General features: G+C 43.5%; 1 protein-coding gene across 5 annotated transcripts; it reads right to left on the reverse strand.

Annotated features, from left to right (window-relative positions):
* Positions 1-689: 689 nt before the first annotated feature.
* spire1a (spire-type actin nucleation factor 1a) lies at positions 690-25,623 on the reverse strand. Of its 5 annotated transcripts, XM_078791882.1 has the most exons (19): positions 25,053-25,622; positions 22,527-22,558; positions 13,042-13,305; positions 9,755-9,880; positions 9,311-9,385; positions 9,074-9,238; positions 8,281-8,367; positions 8,029-8,158; positions 7,025-7,066; positions 6,614-6,661; positions 6,336-6,493; positions 5,076-5,139; positions 4,861-5,003; positions 4,672-4,692; positions 3,641-3,778; positions 2,174-2,244; positions 2,056-2,083; positions 1,779-1,927; positions 690-1,717 (listed from the first exon to the last, which is right to left on the reverse strand). In XM_078791882.1, the coding sequence occupies exons 1-19, from the start codon at positions 25,408-25,410 to the stop codon at positions 1,462-1,464; spliced, it is 2,355 nt and encodes a 784-aa protein (XP_078648008.1). In that variant the 5' UTR covers positions 25,411-25,622; the 3' UTR covers positions 690-1,461. The 5 variants fall into 5 exon arrangements, with proteins under 5 accessions (XP_078648008.1, XP_078648009.1, XP_078648010.1 ...); XM_078791883.1 differs by lacking the exon at positions 4,672-4,692 and having other exon boundaries at positions 5,070-5,139; positions 25,053-25,623; XM_078791884.1 differs by lacking the exon at positions 4,672-4,692 and having other exon boundaries at positions 25,053-25,621.
* Positions 25,624-25,799: the final 176 nt, after the last annotated feature.

A 25,799-nucleotide genomic window follows, 5' to 3' on the forward strand; every position in this document is an offset into this window, starting at 1 on the left:
TTTAAAATAAAGTTTACCAAATTAAAATATTCTAATAATTATTTTAAAACCAATAATTATAATATAATTATTATAATTATTTTAAAAATAATATATATTACATAATATTCGAATATGAAAAAAAAATCGCTATTAGCTAACAACGTATTTCGAACGTTAGCCTGATGCAGTGCAGTCCTACACTGCACTCTATTGTGTTCAGGGTCAAGTGCAATACCAATCCTCCGCCGCCAGAGGTCACTTTAAACAACCTGAAAGTGAGTAGACAGACCGGTTAGAAGTCAAATGTCAACATGGGGGTGCATCACAATACATTTCATTATTTTTCTATACCGCTAATCCTCATTAGGTTGTATGCTGGGGGTATGCTGGAGCCTATCCCACCTGACTTCGAACAGGACTACCTTTCAATATAGTCCAATGGTTATCTGATTTCAAGGCCAATGAAAGGATCAGGTAGTTCACAATATTCAACTTGACAATCTTAGCTGAACGCTTTAAATATCAAAAATGGCGAAGAAATGAACTATTTCTCTGTGTGAAATGGTGAACCTATAGAATAAGACAGTTTCTGAACTGGACTCCGGAAATAAACGAATAACTTTTTATATTTACAGCACAAAATCAACTGCAGTCCACACCTCCCGCCGCCAGAGGTCACTATAAACAAGCAACTGGAGAACATGGCGTCCTTGCAAGCTGAGTCAAATGTTTTTTTTTTATTGAAGTTTCTTGAATTAAAAAAAAAAAAAAACAAGAGCAAGAACATGCACACATTCCTGGCAATGGCCTTAAATAAAGTACGCTTCGATGAGAACGTCATTCTAGAACAGGCAGGACAGGTTTTTCTTTGTTTACCAACCAGAAGTGATTTGTGTGTTTTTTTTGGTTTGTTTTGATAAAGTTTGGCTTGATTATTGTTGGAACCCTGGCACTGATTCTAGAAAAACTACATTTAAAAAATAGAATAATAATAATAATTATTATTAACATAAATAAGAGACATGCAGAAAGATAGAAATCTGGGATACGGAAGATAAAGACGTATATTAAATGTGGGCGGCTGTACAGCATGGAGACATTCCTGGTCCCGTCTGTGCTTGGATTAGTCCATAAAAACATCTGCAGGGTATTTACAAAACATTCCAAATGAAAAGAAGGTTTTTGGCACCTAAAAAAATCCCCCCCATTTTGGGCAAATCATCTCCACCCCCTTCCCGTCGTTAAGGAGCGAAGAAACGATGATTTGGCAAAATTGTTGCTGGAGGGCGGCGGAGACCTGAGGGGGCGGAGCTACAGTGCAATCACTTGTTCTTCCTGAGTGCTACGAGTACAACGGGTTGCTGGCTTCGGCGGGTTGGCCTATCTTACAAATGTGGCGGCCATATTTGTGAGGGGCGGGGCTACCTTCATTTCAAGCGGTTGTACATTCTCGGCTTGGGACGGGAGGTGCGACTTCTCCTACGCCTCGTTGATGGTGAGCTCCGAGGGCCTGAAGTTGATGGAGGCGGACGAGCTCATGTAGAAGGAGCGGCTCTGGCGGTTGAGGCGCGCCCGCTTGGTGGCCACGCACAGGCTGCGCTTGCTGGACGAGATGATCTCCGTCACAAACTTCTTGCAGTCCACGCACACCTCCATGGCCGCCCAGTCCTCCGTCAGCTCCTTGGGCAGCGCCGGCTCGTCGCGGGGCGCCTCGTCTTTGCCCGACTTGGAGAACCTGGGGAACGGCGACCAAGTCAACACGAAGCACGGCAGGAAAATGTTTTCCCGGGACTTACTTGGAGAAGCTCCTGCGGTTCTGCGCCGAACCGAACGGCTGCCTGGACGTCTCGGATGAGCCGGAATCTCCGCCGTCGTCCTTGGGCGCGGCGCCGTGGCCCAACGTGTACACGGGAAGGGTCGAGTACGGCTTGGAGGGCAGCCGCATCTGTGGAAGGACATCATCTCATTGGTTGCATCGAATGATATCCAAGCCCAAAAACCAGGCTTCGCTACACATCTGAAAAATGACGGCGGCCAGCACGGTAGGCCAACGGAGCGGCGAGGACGTCCTACCTTGGTGGAGCACTGGAAGCAGACGGGCCTGAAGACGCAACAAGCAAAGGACGTCACTCGAGAGACAAAAACACACACAGCGGCTTCCTGTCACGCCATCAAAGACCAACATGGTTACCTCTTGCAGAACTGGCAGGTGTACGACCAGGTGAACAGGGAGAAGCGTTTGGTCCGACATGAGAAGCAGAGCTGCAGAAAGGACCAAGACACAGGAACCATCATTATTGTTGCCAGTATGCCCCCTGGTGGCTGGGAGCCGCACAGCGGACCGAGTTAGGAAGCATTGAAATATTTGCTTCGTTATTGTAATTATTTACTAAATGCTGTTTTTATTTCATCTTTAAGACGGCAGAACATTATTTGGTGTGTTCCCATATGTCTATTTATTTTTAAATAAATATTTTAATAATTTTTTTTAATAATAGTTTTTGACCAATTAAACGCACCACAGAAAGTGGCATGAGACGCAATGATTTGGCTGGAAACAACAGCGCCTCTAGTGGCTGCTGCTGAGTACTTTTTTAATCAAAATTTTTTATTGTAATTTTTAATTCATTTTTATTCTGCATTTTATAGGCCAGAAAATTATTAGGTGTGTTCTCATGTATATGTAATTATTCATAAAATAATTACATGTGTTTATTTTTACCAATTAAATGCGACCTAGCAAGTAGCATAGGCTTTTGGATGGAAACAACAGCGCCTCTAGTGGTTGCTTCCAAGTACTTTTTTTTTTTAATCTAAATGCCATTTTTATTCTGCATTTTAAACGCCAGAAAATTATTAGGTGTGTTCTCACGCATATGTAATTATTCATAAAATAATTAGATTTATTTTTATTGTTTGTATTTGTATTTATTTTTCGCAATTAAATGCGACCTAGCAAGTTAGCATAGGCTGCAATCCTATTTTAGATGGAAACAACAGCGCCTCTAGTGGTTGCTGCTGAGTACTTTTTTAAATCTAAATGCCATTTTTATTTTTTTTTTACTTTTTCATTTGAATGCAATTTTTATTCGACATTTTATATGCCAGAAAATTATTAAGTGTGTTCTCACGCATATGTAATTATTCATAAAATAATTACATGTGTTTATTTTTACCAATTAACTGCAACCTAGCATAGTAGCATAGGCTGCAATACTATTTTGGATGGAAACAACAGCGGCTCTAGTGGTTGCTGCCGAGTACTTTTTTATCAAAATGCCATTTTTATTAGACATTTTATACACCAGAACATTTTATACACATATGTAATTATTTATAAAATAATCAGGTGTATTTATTTTTATCAAATAAATGCGAACTATGCAAGTAGCATAGGCTGCAATCCTATTTTGGATGGAAACAACAGCGCCTCTAGTGGTTGCAGCCAAGTACTGCAAAGAGAGGAATGATAGTAGAGTAGACTACATGATGAATAAATGCTAATAAATTAAGAAATTCCTTAGAAAAGGACTAGGTTGAAGTGATGGTGCCCCTGGTGGTCGCAGCCAAGCACTGCACCCGTTTTCAGGTTTCCACCAGATTTGTTACTGGTTAAAAAAAAACAAAACAAAGAGAAAACCAAAAAGGGGGCGTCTACCTTCCCTTTCTTGAGGGCGGTGTAGACGTCTTTGTACTGCTGGAACTTCTCCAGCTCGGCTTTGACCAGGACCTGGCGGATGTGCATCACCTCCTCCACCGTCAGCGCCAGGCACTCCACCGGGAAGCAGAACTCCTCCTGGAAGAGCACGGGAGGACATCATCATCATCATCATCATCATCCTCAAAGGTACGCGGCAGGGAGACGGACAGAAGACAAAGATGAGAAGGGGAAAGGACAGCCGGTGATGCCTTCAATGACACATGTTCTTCATGTTGTTCTTTTCACTCCATTGCATGTCAGACCCAGGAGAAGATCTACCATACCATAAGTAGTACTAGTACTTCTTCCATGAATTCAGGCACCTGTGACGGTTCCTGTTGCGCTCCGTCAACATCATCACATAAAGCGGGGGGTCTCCACAGGGCGGCCTGGGGGCCAAACTTCTCTAAACGATACGCCTTCAAAAGCATCGTACTTTAGCATCACAGCAACGGCGACCTCACAAATCCCTTAGCGTTATTTTCCCGCAACACTTCCTGTAGCAATTAGCTAACTACTCAGCGCCCAAATCCCACCAGAACATTTTCATTTTTCCCCACTCAGGACGCCAAGTGGGGAGTAGTTACGTTCATCCGTTACCGTATTCATGTCTAATATGTCTTATGTCCGCTAAATTGGCTAACTGGAGTGTACAGGTGACTATAGGGGTGCTATTTCATGTCATGGGGGCTCTAATCATTCACCGCCATAAGCGAGGGACGACCGTAACGACCTTTTTTTCAGCGACGTGACAAAGCCGAGATATGAAATCCAGATCACTTTTTAGAGTCTGTTCATTTTTGTCATGTGACCCTGCTTGGACACGCCCACTTAGAAACACCCATGACTTCTTCTGAGGCGCCAGGAGAGCTCGGTCTGTGACGGAAAAGACATTCCGTAATCCCCCCCCCCCTCCCCTCCCACCGTGACGATGAGGCGCACATGCAGGGCGGGGCGATGATGGAAAGAAGTCACGTGAGCGTGTTTACCTTGCCGCCGTCGTCCATCAGCTGTGGCGTGGGCATGGAACAGGAAGTCAGTGTAAACATGGCTTCTAATTGATAATCACGCCGGAGGTCGAGAACTCAACTACCGTGACGTCATCACATAAGGTACAATTACTCAGACGCAGTACTTCACATTCTAGGTAGTACAAAGTACGCGGTGCGTGTACCCACCAGGGACTTGGAGCTTTGTCTGGACGGCGCAGCCAAGCGTCCCGCGCTGGCGGGCGCCTCCTTCTCGATGGAGTGGCGCCTCTGGGAGGACTGGCGCTTGTCCGGCTGAGGGGGGGCCGACACCGGCAGGAACGCCGGGAGAACTGCAAGAGTACATGCGGTATTAGTACCACTAGTGCCTTGGACGGGAAAACACAGTATTTATTCACGCGTACCCTTCTTGCCTTTCACAGACTCTGGAGATATATCCATCATGGAAGTACTGCGTGTACTCTCCTCCTGCAAAACACAACACAGTACACATCTACCGGTACTTACTCACACGCTACACTACACTAAAACATCCGCTTACAAACTACTATTAATATAGTACTTCTAATGTGTTGCCAATAAAGTAATAACAGGTACTTCCAAAGTACAGATACAGTGGTACTACAGTGGTAGTTGTAGAGTATAAGTAAGTGGTTGTAGAGTACAGGTAATGTAGTAGTAGTAGTAGTAGCACTAAAAGTAAGTAGTTGAAGAGTACATGTAAAGTGGTGGTAGTAGTAGTAATAGTAAAAGTAAGTAGTTGTAGAGTACAGGTAATGTAGTAGTAGTAGTAGTAGTAGTAGTAGTAAAAGTAAGTAGTTGTAGAGTACAGGTAATGTAGTAGTAGTAGTAGTAGTAGTAGTAGTAGTAGTAGTAGTAGTAGTAGTACTAAAAGTAAGTGACTGTAGAGTATAGGTAATGTAGTAGTAGTAGTAGTAAAAGTGAGTAGCTGTAGAGTACTGGTCATATAGTATTAGTAGTAGTAGTAGTATAAGTAAGTGGTTGTAGAGTACAGGTAATGTAGTAGTAGCAGTAGTAGCAGTAGTAGTACTAAAAGTAAGTGACTGTAGAGTATAAGTAATGTAGTAGTAGTAGTAGTAAAAGTAAGTAGCTGTAGAGTACTGGTCATATAGTATTAGTAGTAGAAGTAGTAGAAGTATAAGTAAGTGGTTGTAGAGTACAGGTAATGTAGTAGTAGCAGCAGTTGTAGTAGTAGTAGGAGTAGTAGTAGTAGCACTAAAAGTAAGTAGTTGAAGAGTACATGTAAAGTGGTGGTAGTAGTAGTATTAGTAAAAATAAGTGGTTGTAGAGTACAGGTAATGTAGTAGTAGCAGCAGTAGTAGTAGTAGTAGGAGTAGTAGTAGTAGCACTAAAAGTAAGTAGTTGAAGAGTACATGTAAAGTGGTGGTAGTAGTAGTATTAGTAAAAATAAGTGGTTGTAGAGTACATGTAAAGTGGTGGTAGTAGTAGTATTAGTAAAAATAAGTGGTTGTAGAGTACATGTAAAGTGGTGGTAGAAGTAGTGCTAAAAAGTTGTGGAGTACAGGTAGTGTAGTAGTAGTAGTAGAGAAGGTAAGTAGTTGTAGAGTACAGGTAATATGGTAGCAGTGGTAGTAGCAGTAGTAGTAGAAGTAGTAGTAGTAGTAGCGAATGAGTAATCTTACAATATCAGATTCGGAGCTGTCCAGTTCAGCGAGGGTGGGCGCCCTGAGTAATCTCTTCCTCTGGCTGAGCTGCGTGGACCCAGCGGGGCCCGAGGCGGCCGTGCCCCTCACCAGGGACTGCGTGCTGAGGGCCAACTTCCTGGGGGCATCTGGGGTGTCTGCATCGGGACGGGAGGAGGATACCTCAGCACCATTTTACCACTTCAACACGTGTGCTTGGAATACCGCGGCAAATACTGCGGTACTCCGGCAGTACTGCAGTACTGAGTGTTGCGTACCTGAGCTGCGGCATAAATCCTGAGGCGTGCTCATGCTCTTCCCGGCACCTGCCGACCACAACACAGTCTTTCAGTAACACAAAACCCCTGGGAAACTCACTCACTCACTCATTCATGGGGGTGGGTGGGGTTTGGGGACGGGATGGGGGGGGTACTGTGTTACTGTGATACACACACACACACACACACACACACGCTACAGCAGTGTTGTGGTTGTGTTGTTACATAATCCAGCATATAACAGGAGTGGATTAGAGCAACACAGCAACATGATGGTGGATCATCGCCTCCTCCTTTTCACATGTGTGTTAGTAACGACACGGGTGGGGGCGGTGGTGGCGGTGGCGGCAGGGGGGGTTGCGGGGCGTACGGAAAGGACAACAAGAGACAGGCGCCATCTTGAAAGTTTACCTGCCGAGTCAAAGCTGTAAGACATGCTAAGAGGACGCATGACTGACGTGTTTGACAAGATGGAGAGAAAGGAAGAGAAATAGGTTGCTTAATAATCTCGTGGTACTGGCGTGCATGTAGTATACTCGTACCATCTCATTCTAGATGTACTACATGTGTGTACATATGTACCATTACCAGGAAGTACAAGCCCCTCCGACCGTTTGCGGCAAAAAAAAATGTTGACGTCTTTTACCGCAAACAAAAAGGTGATGATGCAACAAGCACAATAGAAGGGGATCCCGTTTGAATGACTTAGAAGTGTTATTTCCAAAGCGCCGCAAGGCATGCTGGGTACTGCAAAAACTATATATGAACAATAAAACGTTGGAGAGCAAGAGTCCAACAAAACAAAATGTTGACTACCCAGGGCTGCACTGAGTGGTTAGCGCGCAGACCTCACAGCTAGGAGACCCAGGGTTCAATTCCACCCTCGGCCATCCCTGTGCATGCGTGGGTTTTCTTTTCCGGGTACTCCGGTTTCCTCGCACATTCCAAAAAAAAAAAAAAAAACATGCTAGGTTAATTAGCCACTCCAAATTGTCCATAGTTATGAATGTGAGTGTGAATGGTTGTTTGTCTATATGTGCCCTGTGATTGGCTGGTCACCAGTCCAGCGTGTACTTCGCCTCGCGCCCGAAGAAGACAGCTGGGATAGGCTCCAGCACTCCTCAGCGACCCTCGTGAGGATAAGCAGTAAAAAATGAATGAATGAATGTTGACTACCCAGCATGCCTTGCGGCAAGAATATAAGTGTGTTTTTTTTGTTGACATGTTATGTTGTTTGTCATGTGACCAGCTACACACTCATGTTAAAAGGGAAGAAAAAAATGGATGAAGACGCCGGATGTGGCCCGCAGGCCGCAGTTTTCCCACACCTGCACCACAGTCGGTTTATGAACACCAAACATGAGCTCATGGTGTGTGTGTGTGTGTGTGTGTGTGTGTAGGACGCCCTTCCTCACCCAGACGGGTCCTGCGTGCCATGTCAGGGGACACGGGCCTGAGCTTCCTCTCCGCCTTGATGTCCTCCAGCAGGCGCTCGTGGAGGCTGCGCGGTCGGGGTGGGTGTGGCTTCAGCTTGCGGGCGGACACCTGTCGAGGAAGAGCGCGTGGAGTGCGTCATTTCTGGGTGACAATATGACACGACCGTGTCGGCTAACGCGTGCGTCACGCCGTTAAAAAGCTCACATGACCGCGCGGGCGCTGCTACTCACGGGATTGAGCGGAGGTCGCGACCTGATGAATTCCAGAATGACCTCATGGGCGCTCTTCTTCAACCTGGGGGGGATGTCGCCGTTCACCTGGAGAAAATGAGAAAACATCCATCATTCCATCCATTGCTGGAGCCTATCCCAGCTGTCTTTGGGGGAGAGACTGGTGGCCAGCCAATCACAGGGCACATATAGACAAACAACCATTCACACTCACATTCATACCTATGGACAATTTGGAGTGGCTAATTAACCTAGCATGTTTTTGGAATGTGGGAGGAAACCGGAGTACCCGGAGAAAACCCACGCATGCACGGAGGGAGAACATGCAAACTCCACACAGAGATGTCCGAGGGTGGAATTGAACTCTGGGTCTCCTAGCTGTGAGGTCTGCGTGCTAACCACTCGTGCACCGTGCAGGTAGTGCTGATACCTATGGACAATTTGGAGTGGCTAATTAACCTAGCATGTTTTTGGAATGTGGGAGGAAACCGGAGTACCCGGAGAAAACCCACGCATGCACGGGGGAGGCCGGGATTGAACACGGGTCTCCTAGCTGCGAGGTCTACGCGCCAACCACTCGTCCACCGTGCAGCCCAACAATGTATATCACAGTAAAAGTATCACAAACACACCAAGTTACCCTGACTCCATTTTAAAAAGTCAGCCATGTTTACCAGTGTTGGTTCTTTCACGCAGAACGTTAGCATGCTAGCTAAAAGGCATTTTAAAAGCACACGGAGAATGGAGGCGACGGCGAGGAAACGCCACGAGTGAGAGAGCGACGGCGCCTCACCATGACTTTGCGAAGCTTGTAGCGCTTGGAGCGGATGTCGTCCATCAGCATCTCGTACGGCGTCAGCTGGTACTCGATGGGCAACGGGTTGTACTGGCGCTCCTGCACCTTCTTCAGCTTCACGCCGTTGCGCAGGTCCCGCATCACCTGCACCCAGAAGCGCGCCTGCGGGGAGGCGAGGCGAGGCGAGCGTCAGCGGCGTCGTGGGGCCGAGTGTAGCGGCGGTCAGTTCCTTACCCAGTCCGCATTTTGTAGCTCGTCCAGGTCTTTAGCAGGGTCCCCTTGGGCCTCGCCTTCCATTTTGCGAAGATTCTGCCATGTTGGAAGACACCAGATGATGATTTTGATATATATATATATACATATATATATTTGTATAGTTTTAACACATCAAGCAGAAAAAGATAGCTTTGGAATAAGCTAGCGGCTAATTGCTAGCAGCGTGGCTACAGTACACATAACACGAGGTAGAAAAACAGCAAGACTGAAGGAGTCATTGGTGGCTTCCTAATCTGCAGGCATGTGTGCCATGGAGCATGGCTACTTATTAGCAACCCCCCCATACCCCCCCCCCCTCCGACACTGACTAACAGGAACTGTATATATACTGGACACACACACACACACACACACACACATGTTACATAAGGTTGCATGCAAACATCAGACGGAGCATCTGACCTCCTTGGCACTTTTGATCTTCTGCAGGAAGGTGCTGAGTTCCTGGGACTCGGCGAAGAGGGCGCGGCACACGGCCTGGTAGTGGTCCGGGGCGTCTGCGGGGCTCGGCAGGTGTGAGGAACATAGCTGTCGAGAGGAAAGAGCGACTGAGGATTATTATAATTATTATATAGTAATTATGACATAAGATGGGGGACCAAACACAATGAACTGATCTAATTAGCATTCTAGCATGGAGGTAGCATTTACATAAGCACCATCATTTTCTAAGGTACTTGTACAATTCATAGAACAACGGCATGAACGGAGTGAGGTCTCTTTGTCCGGGTGGGTTGGGGTGTGCCATTAGCATCCTAGCATGACGCCAGTGATGTAGAGGTGTTAGCGTGATTCGGAACATATAAAAAAAATATGGCGTACTGAACTGACGAGGGAGGTTTTCATGTGGCGCTGATTGAAGCGCTGAGTTCACTTGACCCGAAAGAGAAGAGTCGAGCGAAGCGGCAGGAGTCACTGGAGCGTCCTAAAAACCTGACTGTCCAGTCGCGGCAACATTTTCTGGAAAGTTGCGCTGGCGCAGCGTTTTAAGGTTTGACCTTGGCGCTGTCGGAACGTACGAGGAAACAAAACATTTAAGTCAAAGCGACTTCCTTCTCTGTCTGGCAACAAGGGGTGTTCACAGGCGCAATTATCTCAACCAAATTTCCCCACGGAGGGACGAATAAAGGCATATCTTAATCTTAACCAAATATTCCTTCACTTTTGTTGTTGTTGTTGCTCTATATATTTATTAAAAACCCCTGAGGTAGCTGATTGGCCCAGAAATGGGTGCAGCGTGAATGACACAAGAAGGTGGCCTTATGTAAGCAGCTCACTCGTGTCATCAAAGAATGCGGTCTATCCTTGCCTGACTGTTCCGATTAGCGTCAAGTCTCATCTGGAAAAACACACGGCATGCCACGCCTGCTCTTTAAACTACAGTATAACCAGAAGAAAAGCTCTGGGACCTACAGTATAACCAGAAGAAAAGCTCTGGGACCTACAGTATAACCAGAAGAAAAGCTCTGTGACCTACAGTATAACCAGAAGAAAAGCTCTGTGACCTACAGTATAACCAGAAGAAAAGCTCTGTTATCTACAGTATAACCAGAAGAAAAGCTCTGTTATCTACAGTATAACCAGAAGAAAAGCTCTGGGACCTACAGTATAACCAGAAGAAAAGCCCTGGGACCTACAGTATAACCAGAAGAAAAGCTCTGGGACCTACAGTATAACCAGAAGAAAAGCTCTGGGACCAACAGAATAACCAGAAGAAAAGCTCTGGGACCAACAGAATAACCAGAAGAAAAGCTCTGGGACCTACAGTATAACCAGAAGAAAAGCTCTGGGACCTACAGTATAACCAGAAGAAAAGCTCTGGGACCTACAGTATAACCAGAAGAAAAGCCATGGGACCTACAGTATAACCAGAAGAAAAGCCCTGGGACCTACAGTATAACCAGAAGAAAAGCTCTGCGACCTACAGTATAACCAGAAGAAAAGCTCTGTTATCTACAGTATAACCAGAAGAAAAGCCCTGGGACCTACAGTATAACCAGAAGAAAAGCTCTGGGACCTACAGTATAACCAGAAGAAAAGCTCTAGGACCAACAGAATAACCAGAAGAAAAGCTCTGGGACCTACAGTATAACCAGAAGAAAAGTTCTGGGACCTACAGTATAACCAGAAGAAAAGCTCTGGGACCTACAGTATAACCAGAAGAAAAGCTCTGGGACCTACAGTATAACCAGAAGAAAAGCTCTGTTACCTACAGTATAACCAGAAGAAAAGCTCTGGGACCTACAGTATAACCAGAAGAAAAGCTCTGTTACCTACAGTATAACCAGAAGAAAAGCTCTGTTGCCTACAGTATAACCAGAAGAAAAGCTCTGTTATCTACAGTATAACCAGAAGAAAAGCTCTGGGACCTACAGTATAACCAGAAGAAAAGCTCTGGGACCAACAGTATAACCAGAGGAAAAGCTCTGGGACCTACAGTATAACCAGAAGAAAAGCTCTGTTACCTACAGTATAACCAGAGGAAAAGCCCTGGGACCTACAGTATAACCAGAAGAAAAGCTCTGGGACCTACAGTATAACCAGAAGAAAAGCTCTGGGACCTTAGAGGACAAGCACTGTGACATGCGCTACTGTTTATCCCGAAGAAAAGCTAACAAAGTTAGTTAGTTAGTTAGTTAGTTAGTTAGTTAGTTATTCGTATGGGACACTTTCTGCACATTCAAGCCACGGAGGAGTGGCAAAGCTGTGTCAGGCTTAATGGCAGTTTGGAACATTCCAGGTGAAAACGACTATTGCTAGCATCTGATTGCTAGCATCTGATGTATGGAAGGATGGCCTAGAAGGACGAAGGACTCATTATTTCCATACACGTATTTGTCAGGGACCGCCACACATACATTCAGAGCGCCACTAATAAAATAGGCGATCGCTGTCGTCTTCCAAAGAAAAAGAAGACGTAGCAAGAGGGATCGACTTAGCTGCTTTGTCGTTACATCTAGCAAGTAATCTGACCCCTCTAAATACGCTTTTTCAAAAAAGTGAAACTTTTTGCTAATGTGTCATGGCAAATTATGCAAATCGGACAATTAGTTGCTCAGTCCCGCCCACATTGTGCAAAATGATGGCCATGCTCGTCAACCAATCGTGTGTACCAAATTTGGAGGTGATTTGTCTAAAGACGCTAACGGTGTTTTGTAGAGCTGCGGAAAGAGATTTCAGGTTCAATAACAGCGCCACCGTGTGGTGTATTTGTCATAGGACGCCCAGGAAGCGCAGCAGGGACGCATGCTATGACCCATCCAAGAGTTTGAGAGGTGAAGCTGTGCGCCCCTTATTGGGTTAGCGCTTTTGAGTGACGTGCCTGTGAGTTTGTAAACACCGTGAATCTGCGTCAGTGCGTCGGAAACCATCACGCACACGCATGGAGTCATGTTGGAACAATGGCGTGACTAAACAGTCATGTGTACCGCATACAGCGACCCGTACACCAACTATGTTATGAGATGCGGAGCGTGAGGTCGCTACGGTGGAATCCGCTGCAGGTACGACTAAGCGAGGGTGGGGCTGTGGGAACGGTGGTAAGAATAAGAATAATGACAGGCATTCATTGTGTGCGCAAGGCAATTATTATGGGATGTTGGCGAATGGCTACGCTTGTTCGGAAGGCGAGAAAAAACCCTCCATGCTTGTTGATGGCGCTTAATGACAGACATGTGCATCTGCTTTACCGTGATGATGTCACGATAGCTTCGTATCTGGCTGACGGTGCCGGAAGGTGAAGCGGTCACAGCACGCTGCTCCTCCTCCTCCTCCTCCTCTTCCTCCTCAGTGGCCTCGTAGCCCTCGTCGGGGCACGGGTCGCTCTCGGCTTCCTGCGTGTTGGTCATCATGTCGATGAGGCGCTCCAGCGGCGGGCTCAGCTCGCGCTCCTCGTTCTCCTTCAGCCCGAAGTCCAGAGCTTTGTAGATCATGACGCCCAGCGAGTCGATAACCTGCGTGGTGACGACAAATCAAACGTCTGTAACTTTATACGTTACGGAATTACGACAAGCTAATTTACAAGAACATGACAGACTAAGATGGAGTCTTAGAGGAGCGTCTAGGTCTGGTACTTGAACGCCACATCATCTGTAATAGTGTGCCAAGGTCTGGGGACTTTGGGGACCACCACATAATAAATATTAGTGCGCTAAGGTCTGGTAAAAAAAAAAAAAAAAAAAAGACATGCAGATATGAAATAACAACCCTATAGTAGTCACCTTGCTGCTCTTTGTTTACATTGCATTGCCTGACTCTTATGCTGCAGGGACTAGCGATGGCTGCGCGCTAACAAGTTATATTAGCCTTGAATTTATTTCTTCTAAAGTAATGAAGCCAAAAAGTTACCACTTCCACACAAGATGAGGAAAATTGTCCTTATTTCTTCTCAAGTTAAGAAGCCAAAAAGTTACTACTTCCACACAAGATGAGAGAACATTTTCCTTATTTCTTCTGTAGAGTTAAGAAGCCATAAAGTTACCACTTCCGCACTAGATGAAAGTAGAACATTCATTCATTCATTTTGTACTGCTGATCCTCACGAGGGTTGCGGAGGGTGCTGGAGCCTATCCCAGCTGTCTTCAGGTCTGCGCGCTAACCACTCGGCCGCCGTGCAGCCGAGAGTACAACATTTTTCCTCATTTCTTCTAGAGTTAAGAAGCCAAAAAGTTACCACTTCCACACAAGATGAGAGAACTTTTTTCCCTTATATCTTCTAGAGTTAAGAAGCCATAAAGTTACCACTTCCACACAAGACGAAAGGATTTTTTTTTCTTATTTCTTCTAAAATTAAGAAGCAAAAAGGTTACCACTTCCACACAAGATGAGAGGAGAACTTTTTTCCCTTATTTCTTTTTGAGTTAAGAAGCCAGAAAGTAGAGGATAACTATTTTCCTTATTTCTTCTAAAATTAAGAAGCAAAAAAGTTACCACTTCCACACAAGATGAGAGGATAACTTTTTTCCAAACTGTTTTATGTCGAACATGACACGGGTGACTTCAAGCAGTGTTAAGGTAAAGTAATGTAAGCTAAAAAAAAAAAAAAAAAAGTAAATAAATAAATAAAATAAAAATAAATAAATAATTTTTTAAAAAAAAGGTCTGGTACTTGAACACCACATCGTCTGTAATCGTGTGCCAAGGTGTGATCCTTGGGGAACACCACATAATAAATATTAGTGCGCTAAGGTCTGGTACTTGAACGCCACATCATCTGTAATAGTGTGCCAAGGTCTGAGGACCTTGGGGAACACCACATAAAAAATATTAGTGTGCTAATGTCTGGTACTTGAACGCCACATCATCTGTAATAGTGTGCCAAGGTGTGATCCTTGGGGAACACCACATCATAAATATTAGTGCGCTATGGTCTTGTACTTGAACGCCACATCATCTGTAATAGTGTGCCAAGGTGTGATCCTTGGGGAACACCACATAATAAATATTAGTGCGCTAAGGTCTGGTACTTGAACGCCACATCATCTGTAATAGTTTTAGCTTGTTTTTAAATGGTATGTAACAACAGAACAGAAAGTTATTGACTCGGGGGCGGCGGTGGGTCACCACTACGGCCTGTATAAACATTAGCGATAAATCCATCAGTGGCGGTCCAAATGTATTTGTGGCGACATTGGGCAGGGTGCGGTCCAGGAAGAATAATTCCGAAAGGAGGCCACCATGTTCTTTATGGTTTTCCAGCCTGGTTATATTTTGTTGACTGCGGCTTTTAATTAAGGTGTGGCGCAAAACACACCGAGCTTTTAACCTGAAAAGACACTTCCTGTTGGCTCCACGCACCCGACAGTAAACAAGCGCTGTCATGACCGATCAGCCATGTGGCCTGGATTTGCAAATATATTTATTTTCAGGTCTCGGGTCGGTAAGCGATCCTTCGTGGGGCAAGCTTAGCCTGCCACAGAAGAATGCGGCAAACCGGTTAGGCCTCATGCTTCCATTGTTTTCCGACGCCGCAGACGTAAACACGCCGGGCTCTATTCGAAATGGCTCAGACGCTTTTCTCGACTCAAATCAAATCAATATTTGCTTTCCTGGCAGCCGCGTGAAGTGAGCGTCTGCATCAAATACAAATATTTACAAGTATTTCCCCTTACATGTATTTATTTACCGGTGGCGGGCCGCAGTCCTGTGGGAACTACTGTATTATATTTCACATTATTTATGTTATTATGTTATTATTGAAGTATATAAGGTATAAAAAGTTAGGCCAGGGGTCTCAAACTCAATTTACCTGGGGGCCACTGGAGCTAGGGTCTGGGCAAGGCTGGGCCGCATCAGGTTTTCAAAAAAAAAACAAAAAATGCATTTATTAAAAACAGAAAAATATACAAACTTTTTCAGTGCTTTGGTTCCGATTTTCTACAATAAAAGTTCTGATAAAACATTCCACTGTTCTCAAATATCTTACTTTTTATTTTTCTGCACAAAATAAGATGAAAAATAAATAAACAAATCAAGAATAAAGAAAATCAATCAGTAATAAATAAATATAATAATAATAATAAAACAGCAAATAATAAAAACTTAAGAAACCACATATAGTTGGTGGGTAGACAAATTATTTTTTTCAGATTAAAATGAACAAAGCATTATTAGAGCCCTGTAGACATGACAAAACACGACTATAGTCACATTTATACTTTATATATTTACAACATATTGCGCAACTGCAGGGTCTTGAGACACATGCTAACTCGCAAACTAGAGAGCTAGCGACCTAAACGGTAGCCTTCAATTTATTTCCTTTAAACTTAAATAGCCAAAAATTACCACTTCCACACGGATAGGGAGGATAACTATTAACAGTTATTTAACCTTTAACATGAACATGAATCAAACGTAATTATTTTTTCTGGGTACATGATACCATACGGCGTCCATATCAAACTTGCGCGGGCCGCACTAAGATTAAACTTTCATATCAAGGCGGGGGGCTCAAACTAGTGTCCTGCGGGCCACATTTGTACCGCGGGTCGCATGGCCGTAAAAAGCAATGACATGCGCTGCTTTGGTTTCATGAAAAGCAGGCGACGGCCATGCTAAAACGTGATATTATGTCTGATTTTGATCATGATCATGATCATGACATCGGCTCTGCTTGGAGATGCTAATCCTGCTCTGGGGGCTCAAAAAAAATGTCCTATTATGTAATAGTATAATCCATCTATAGGACATAACATGCACGGCAGTGGGCGGACCGGACAAGGACGCCAGCGGCGCATTAGCAACCGAAGCTAGGTCGACGCATCTGTGTGCGTTACTTTTGCGGGGCAACAGGAGGCGAGTCTGTGGACGGGCGCACCCAGGCGAGGTGAACGCCTCTGTGGGTGGCGCGCACAGGCTGAGTAGAGGGTGGCGCAACGGCTGGCAAATAACAATTACGCTTGCCATAAAACAACAAAGTCCTGCTTCTGGGGACATTGTGTTCTATCGGTGACTTATACTTGAAATACTCGCTGAGTCAGCAGCCTGAAATGGAAGAAAACATTCACCCCGTGAAGGCAACCATTAAAAAAAAAAATACGACTCAACAAAAAAACAAAAGCACAACTAAGAAATTATGCTTCAAAAAGGTTGAAATATTAGGAAAATAAAGTATTGCGGGAAATGTTGCAATTTTACTACAATAAAACTGAAATATTCATAGAACAAAGTTGCAAAATTAGAAGAAAAATGGCTCAATTTGAAGAGAATAAAACTTAAATATTTGGAGAATAACGTCACAGTATCAGGAGAAAAAAAACAGCCTGCAATGTAAGAAAACATTTACCCCGACAAGAAAAAAAAATACACAAAAAAATACAACTCAACAAAAAAACAAAAGAAATTATGCTTCAAAAATATGAAGAGAATAAAGTATTGCGGGAAATGTTGCAATTTTACTAGAATAGAACAAAGTCGCAAAATTTGGAGAAAAGGGCTCAATTTGAAAAGAATAAAAGTTAAATATTTGGAGAATAACGTCACAGTATCAGGAGAAAAAAATGCCTGAATTTTATGAGAATAAAATAGAGATATAAGAGAATAAAAAAAAAATAGTATGACAAAAAAAATTGAATAAATATGAGAAATTAAAAATGCATTTATTAGAATTAATGTTGAAACGTGTAAAGTCGTCTTTGTGCAAAGAATAAAATTCCAATTGAGGGGAAAATTGGTTGGGAAAATATTACAAAGTTAAAATATTGTGGGAATATTGTGCAAAATATTTGGAAAAAAACAACAAAAGAAATGTAAATAATAATGTCAGAAATTTGTCACAAATTTGTTACATCATGAGATGATGGCTGCTTTCAACTTTTCCACAATAAAAAAAAAAATTAATAAAAAATTGGCCACTCTTTCAGTAACCATTTGACTCCACTTAACATGCTGCTTTGCACAAGAGCAACCACCATGATGGGAAGGGGGGGGGGGGGGGGGTGATGGCGGGTAATCAGTGAGTCAAGCGCTAACAACAGATGGACAAAGAATGACCCGTGTGTGTGTGTGTGTGTGTGTGTGTGTGTGTGTTCCGTAACGTCAACACACACACACACACAGCAGGAAGCATAGTGATGCAAATCCATGATGGAGATCCCCTGACGTTTATCACCAGCTCTTTTCTAACGTGCCCTGACGTGGTTTTTGGTCCCCCTCCGCGTCACCCGCCTTCACGACCCAGTCTCCCGGCGCTGGGGGCGTCCAGTGGAGCCGCCATCGACGGTTACGTAAGCGCGGCTAAATCCGCACGTCTTCCACGGCGGGGGGACACGAGGCCGGAGCCTCTGGTCGCTCCGCAGCGGACATAACGCATCAAAAGTCATCTGTGAAGTCAGGGAGACTTTTGTCCTCCTTCCTTCCACAGCGTAGAAAGTATAAACTAAAGAAATGAATATGGTTAAGGACTGACCAATGGGGGACGCCACATCACAAACTAGAGCTTAAAGTGTGCCCTGGGGTATACCACATCATAAACTAGAGTGGGCTAAAGTCTGATCCCTGAGGGACTCCACAGCACAAATAATAACAGTCAAAAGGTGTGATCTCTGTGGGACGCCACATTACAAATAATTGTAGTTTTCGGTCTGACCCTTGGAGGTCACGACGCCACGAACTAGAGTGGGCCAGGATCTGATCCCTGAGGGACTCCACACAGCACAAATAATAACAGTCAAAAGGTGTGATCTCTGTGGGACGCCACATTACAAATAATTGTAGTTTTCGGTCTGACCCTTGGGGGTCACGACACCACAAACGAGAGTGGGCAAGGATCTGATCCCTGAGGGACTCCACAGCACAAATAATAATAATAACAGTCAAAGGTGTGATCTCTGTGGGACGCCACATTACAAATAATTGTGGTTTCGGTCTGACCCTCGGGGGGGTCACGACACAACAAACTAGAGTAGGCTAAGGTCTGATCCCTGAGGGACTCCACACAGCACAAATAATAACAATCAAAGGTGTGGTCTCTGTGGGACGCCACATTACAAATAATTGTAGTTTTTGGTCTGACCCTTGGGGGTCACGACACCACAAGTGAGAGTGGGCAAGGATCTGATCCCTGAGGGACTCCACAGCACAAATAATAACAGTCAAAGGTGTGATCTCTGTGGGACGCCACATTACAAATAATTGTGGTTTCGGTCTGACCCTTGCGGGGTCACGACACAACAAACTAGAGTAGGCTAAGGTCTGATCCCTGAGGGACTCCACACAGCACAAATAATAACAATCAAAGGTGTGGTCTCTGTGGTACGCCACATTACAAATAATTGTAGTTTTTGGTCTGACCCTTGGGGGTCACGACACCACAAACGAGAGTGGGCAAGGATCTGATCCCTGAGGGACACCGCATCACAAACAACAGTGGGCTAAGGTATGGGGCCCGAAAATTTCTGCGTTAATGGAATTGCGAAATTGACCAATAAAAACAGACTCTACTGTGAACCCTGGTGGAATAATACTGGGTTAAGGACTGACCAATGGGGGGGCACCACATCACAAACTAGAGCAGGCTAAGGTCTGATCCCTGGTGGACTAATACTGGGTTAAGGACTGACCAAGGGGGGACACCACATCACAAACTAAAGCTTAAACTTAAGCCCTGGGGTCGGCTAAGGTTTGATTCCTGGGGTATACCACATCACAAACTAGAGTGGGCTAAGGTATGATCCCTGAGGGACTCCACGGTGAAAATAATAACAGTATGAGATGTATTTTAGTGCTTGTTAATGGAACCCAGCATTTTAGGAATGGGCGCTGACTTCCTGCAAGTATTTCAAGTCAATGAAGGTTTCTTTGACATGCGTCGTGCATGGGATGTTTTACAGGCATTTTTTTCAGCTTCGTGTTTTGGCCCACAAGACAAGAGATTAACCCAGTTTGTTCCGGGTTTAAGATGAAGACCAGATTAGGCGTGAAGATCCTATTACCGACTTTGGAGTCTGCACGGTCTGCATGCGCGGCTCCGTCCGGGGTCGTAACCGTTCAGATTGGAGGCGTCACGCACGCCATCAAGCCTGGGATTTGTGAAACGGATCCCAGTAGATTGGCTCACCAGGGCCCTATGAAATCTGTTTGGGGTTTTTTTTTAATAATTTTTCATAATTTTTTACCAGCACAGAGTGTGTGCTTTTTGGGTTAGTAATTATTGACAACATTGTAAGCTAGCCCATATTAACTTGCTTTATGTTGTCATGTTACACATAACGATTGGGAATGATGGGCAAATTTCCCCAAAAAAGTGCACTTCCCCTTTAAGAAAGACATTGCCACTGATGCAATTCGTGTTGGTTGGAATGATGTTCTACGTTGTTCCGTTGCCGAACGCTAACAGTAATGCTAACAGCCATGACACGCTCGCTCGGAAGTGACGCCATCACTCAGGTAAACAAACATGGCGGTGTATGAGACAGACGATGTTTCCAGTGATGATAGACAAGATTTTAGCGATTTCTCAATAGCTTTTCAGGAGGAAGAAACATTTGGAGATAAAATGGAGAACTAGCATAACACGGGCTTACGCCTTAAGACACACAGATGAAGATCACTCTCAAAAGAACACAAACTTTTAGTATCACTGGGATACTGTAAACGTCCGGCAGCAACACAACATTTTGGCATGGCTGCTATTTGGATGAAAAATATATATTAAAAAAAATATGTATATATAAGTCCACCATCTCACGTGTCCACCAAGTGTTTGTTTACTCTGCTTTAGCTGGGAGGTGTCACCCTGATGACATCACTTCCTAAAATTAGGCTAAGCTGCGAGAGCTAACGGCATCAACTAGAAATGTCATTATTACAAATTCATAACATTACAGGTTTATTCTTGCAAATTTTATACTTTTGACCAAAAAAAAAAAATCTTCTCCCTTTTTTAGTGGGGAACTGATATTTTCCTGAAACTCACCCATGTTCTACTGCTGATATATATATATATATTTAATATATTTAGGTTCATTTTCAGGTTTATATTCAGGTTTATTCTTGCAAAATTTATACTTTTGACAACAAAATTCTCCCTTTTTTAGTGGGGAACTGATATTTTCCTGAAACTCACCAATGTTCTACTGCTGATTATTTATTCAGGTAAATTTTCTTCTCTAAATTTAGACTTTATTCTCATATTTCCATTTTATTCTTGTACTATTATAACTTCTTCCACAAGCCAATTGTAATATTATATCCATATTTTACCTTTATGCTACTAAAATGCTGTCATTCGGACTTTATTGTAAAATTACTGTAAATGTTTAAAATTTTGCTGTGTTTTTTTTTAATCAGTTTTCATTTTTACAATGTGCCGCATGTGTGCTGCAAGTGGCCCCCGGGCCGTACTTTGGGCACCGCTGTTCTACACTTTCTAAACACAAAGAAACACACTGCATACTTAAATATAGCTTGTAGTTCCGTGAGATTTCTCGCCTTGCCTGTGTGTGTGTGTGTGTGTGTGTGTGTTCCAGCTGAAGGCGGAACGATTCTCACCGTCACGTGAGCGACACGGCAAACACGAAAAGCCGTCCATGTTGGGCTGCTGGTTTTTACGCAATCAACCATCGTTGAGTGGTTAAGTCAGTTCACACACACACAAAAAAAACAAAAGGCGTCTCCTCCCTGTATTCTGTATTACTGTCCTGCTTGCACAAACACACCAAGCACATGTCTTCAATCTTCATGTTGGGACTCCTAAAGCAAGCACTGCTTTAGCCTCGATTCATCACACTGCGACTTAAAACTCAAAAGGTGTATAAAAAAAATACACAAACATGCCTCAAACGTGCCGAATGGTTAGCATGTAGGCCACAAAGTTAGGAGATCGGAAAGACGTGGGTTCGATTCTCATTGTGGAGTTTGCATGTTCTCCCCAAAAACATGCTAGGTTAATTAGCGACTCCAAATCGTCCATAGGTATGAATGTGAGTGTGAATGGTTGTTTGTCTATATGTGCCCTGTGATTGGGTGGCCACCAGTCCAGGGGTGGACCCCGCCTCTCGACCGAAGACAGCTGGGATAGGCTCCAGCACAGCCCTTGTGAGGATGAGTGGTAGAAAATGGATGAATGAATGGAATGACAAGAATAACATTGAAATAAAAAAAAGATAAAAAGCAAAAATGGAAGATTTTTTTTCCTTTACAAGAATAAAGTCAAAATATTACAAGAAAAAACTCATGTCACTTTAAAAAGACAAGGTAAAAAAGTAATAATAATAATAATAATAATAATAATAATAATAATAATAATAATAATAATTTTAAAAATAAAAAATAAAAAATAAAAAATAAAAAATAAAAAATAAAAAATAAAAAATAAAAAATAAAAAATAAAAAATAAAAAATTAAAAATTAAAAATAAAAATAAAAAATAAAAAATAAAAAATAAAAAATAAAAAATAAAAAATAAAAAATAAAAAATAAAAAATAAAAAATAAAAAATAAAAAATAAAAAATAAAAAATAAAAAATAAAAAATAAAAAAAACAGGAAGCAGTTTATATTTTGCGGCATTCAGCTGGGATAGGCAAGTTCAGTGCAGGCATCCTACAAGCAACACTGGCTTGTCTCAGAATGGGCGGGGCCACAAATGGGCCGCAAGTTCGAGACCCCCTTGTCTGTGTTCAGCATGTGTGTGTGTGAGAGCGAGAGAGACAGAGAGAGAGAGAGAGACTGACCTCTAATGACGTGGGGGCCGAGCCATATTTATCTGCAAAGACAAAAGGAGAAATATTTGTTAAATGCGGGGTTAAAAAGTATTACAAAGTAATTTTACACCCTTTACAAATACTTCTTTACCTCTTTCTAACAAAGTACTTTTTCCTGAAATGTCTCCTTTTGGTGGGAATAACGAAAGCATGGCGTGTATTTCCTTTCCCACAGAGCCAGGTTGTTAGCAATGTAGGCCAGGGAATGAAAGCGTCATGCATTAACGTTCATGTGTGCAACACAAGGCGCTCTGTGTCCCACGCTCGAGGCCGAGGACGACGGTCGTCTCCGAAACCTCGTCTGGCGTGTCAGCAGGACGAGGGCGCGGTGGCGAGAAATGTGTTTGTTTAACTGTCACTTTTGTTTGATATCCGCCATTGTGCCCGTGCGCTACGCTACGCTACGTCCTCCTACAAGGACCAAACACTCCATAGGAAACTATGCAAATACAAGTAGTCTGTTCCAGGGTCAAACTGTGGACATCCTGAAACCTGTACTATATCATACAAGTGTAAAAAGAAGCTAAACACGGTCACATTGGAAAGTTTGTTGTACGCTTTGAGAAGTCTTAAAAAGACTTAAAAGACCATCCCAACATATTTATGCGCAAAAAGCAAAAAAAAAAATTTTGTTGAAATAGTCAAAATTATTTATATCAACGTGAATGTTATGCTTGAAATGTATCTTTTGACAAAAAAAAATTCTCCCTTTTTTTAGTGGGGAACTGATATTTTCCTGAAACTCACCCATGTTCTACTGCTGATTACAAAAGAAGGCAAAAAGGTCAAACAATCAGTCTAATCTTTCTTTTGGTAGGTTCCATTATTCTATAGACTTAGAACACAATATTCTATGTGCCTTGAAAGATTGGTCCGAATCATCAAAAATGGCCGCTACTGAGTGGGTTGTGTGTGTGTGTGTGTGTAGGTTGCATAAGTGGCGCTTTTCATCTCATGTCCCGCTCATCACCCGCCTGGCCTAATAACCAACGGGACGGGCCAAAATGTCCCAAAAATACCTCGGAATGGGGGCGGAGCTAAAGACTCCCACATGTGCAGTTGCAGGACGCCACTTCTTATTTTCTTTATTGGCTTGAGAGAAAAGACGTTTTCAGTCATTGTTTGTCTTTTTTTTTTTAATGTCACAAAACAGACGGAGCCATCTGCGAGTACAGTTGTCCCTCGTTTATCACTGTTATTTGGTTCCAAACCCAACGGTGATAAGTGGATTTCCGCAATGTAGGAGTCAATATGAATATGAATAAGTGAATATTTTGGTCGTTAGAGCATAGAATAGTTTTCTTAATGCGGATTATAACGAGATTAGAGACATGCAATAACACTCCTATTGTCACTTTTACTTTTACCATTATTGTTTGTTTACGTTTAAATCACATTCCGCCTGCTACGGGATCATTGGGGACGGCCACGGCTCGCACAGCGAGCTAGTGAGCTAACCATTTAGCCTCCCCAATTTACTTATTCTCAACTTAACACAGTGTTTCAAACAGAGTGGGGAAGAAGGCTAAAGAAGCAAAAAAAAAAAAAGACCACTTCCACACGGCATGTCCCTCACTCGATTTCAGTCTTTCAATAGTTTTGACTAATAATAGGCCATAGTCAACCATCAAACAGCCATCATTTAGCCATTCATTTTTTTAAAGCAATAATAGTAATAATAGTAAGGGGTGACTTAACTTTCAAATGGGGGGGGCACAGCAGGAACAGTAGGCACTGCTCGGTAGTAGTTTTTCTCTTTCCGAATGGAATCTTTACGAATTCCCTTTCTGAAAACAATGGTATAAATAAAAAATAAATGCGCCCATTATATATTCGTTCAGATTGGCACTTTTCTTTCGGAATGAGGTGTATACAAAGGTTCGATTCTTTCCGTTTGAGCAAATAAACCGAATATTTGGGTCCATGTATACGTGGCTATTGAGAAGAGAACTATGTGCGTTGATGTCCGAGTCTCCTAAAGGTGTCTTCACTAGATTTCACCATTATCTGAGGGGGGGTTACTCGCTAAATATCACTTACGGGATGTTGTGGCTTGGTGTTGTGTTTTTAAAACAAAAGAAAGATACAGGACGTGAGCAAGACACCCCATATGTGACATAACTTAATCCATGTTTAACAATGCCCCAGGTGCTTTGAACGCATACCTGTATTATGCAAACAGTGAACACTCCACCTATGACACGCCATATTGAGATATTATTGGAATGTTTTCAATGTTTCAAGCTTTTCAGTCTTTCAATAGAATTTTTAAGCGTTAAGCACCGCCATCATTGTTGAGTCAAATTATTTTGTGTGACTGTCTGCTATGATATGACACTTCCAGTCACATGGTGCATTGTTTACTGACAAGCCCCAGCATAGAATGGATCAATACGCTTATGAGTCAATACGGAAAATGGTAGTAAAAGCGATAAATGTTGGCAAAATGTTGCATTAAAAATGCTGCAGTAGCTGCTTAGAAGACATTATAGGTACCTGTGCTGCGTTCAAGGTACAGTTTCACAGTGCCGTCCCTGCAGATCCTCACATCCCCGGGTCCCTGCACCCGCCGAGGGTACTCCCCAGCTGCGGAGGCGCTCTTGGAGCCTTTCCGCCGCGGTCTCTTCTGCGCCAGAGTCCGGCAGCACTGGTAACACACAGCCCAGGCTTGCTCCTCGTTGATGGGCTGGCTGTACAGAGACAGGATGTCCTCCAGGGATACGTCCTCGGCTCCGTGCGCCGAGTCCATGTCGCTGACGTCCCCGGGCCCGGAGGCACTAAAATCAGCTGCGAAATCCCGGAGAATTGTCGGCGAAGTCAGCATGTCGTCGTCGGTGCCCGGTCGCTGGGCCATATTTGTGTTATTTCACCGACATGTTGTCAGTTAGGAGAGGATAATAAAGTTATTGGGCGTTCAAACGGCGGTACTGGATGACAGTGTTATGCTAGCGAAGCTACATGTGTCGATGCTACAACTGGAATGAACGATGGACTAACGGATAGCTGATAATTCAAGCTAGCCGACTGCAGCCTTCCGCGTGGCCATAGTGCGAGCCGGTTTAAACCGGAAATTGACACTACTTCCGTTTTTGAGTGGAAAGTGAGTTCGTTCATTCATAAGTTTTCTACCGCTTATCCTCATATAGACAAACAACCATTCCCACTCACATCCAGAGAAATCGAAAAATCGTCAGGTGTGTCATGAGGAATTATCCAATAACACTTAAAAATATAGTAAACATT

This window comes from Doryrhamphus excisus, linkage group LG7 (genome assembly GCF_037039965.1).
Source record: "Doryrhamphus excisus strain RoL-2023G ecotype Guam linkage group LG7, RoL_Dexc_Guam_v1.1, whole genome shotgun sequence".
Classification (NCBI taxonomy): domain Eukaryota; kingdom Metazoa; phylum Chordata; class Actinopteri; order Syngnathiformes; family Syngnathidae; genus Doryrhamphus; species Doryrhamphus excisus.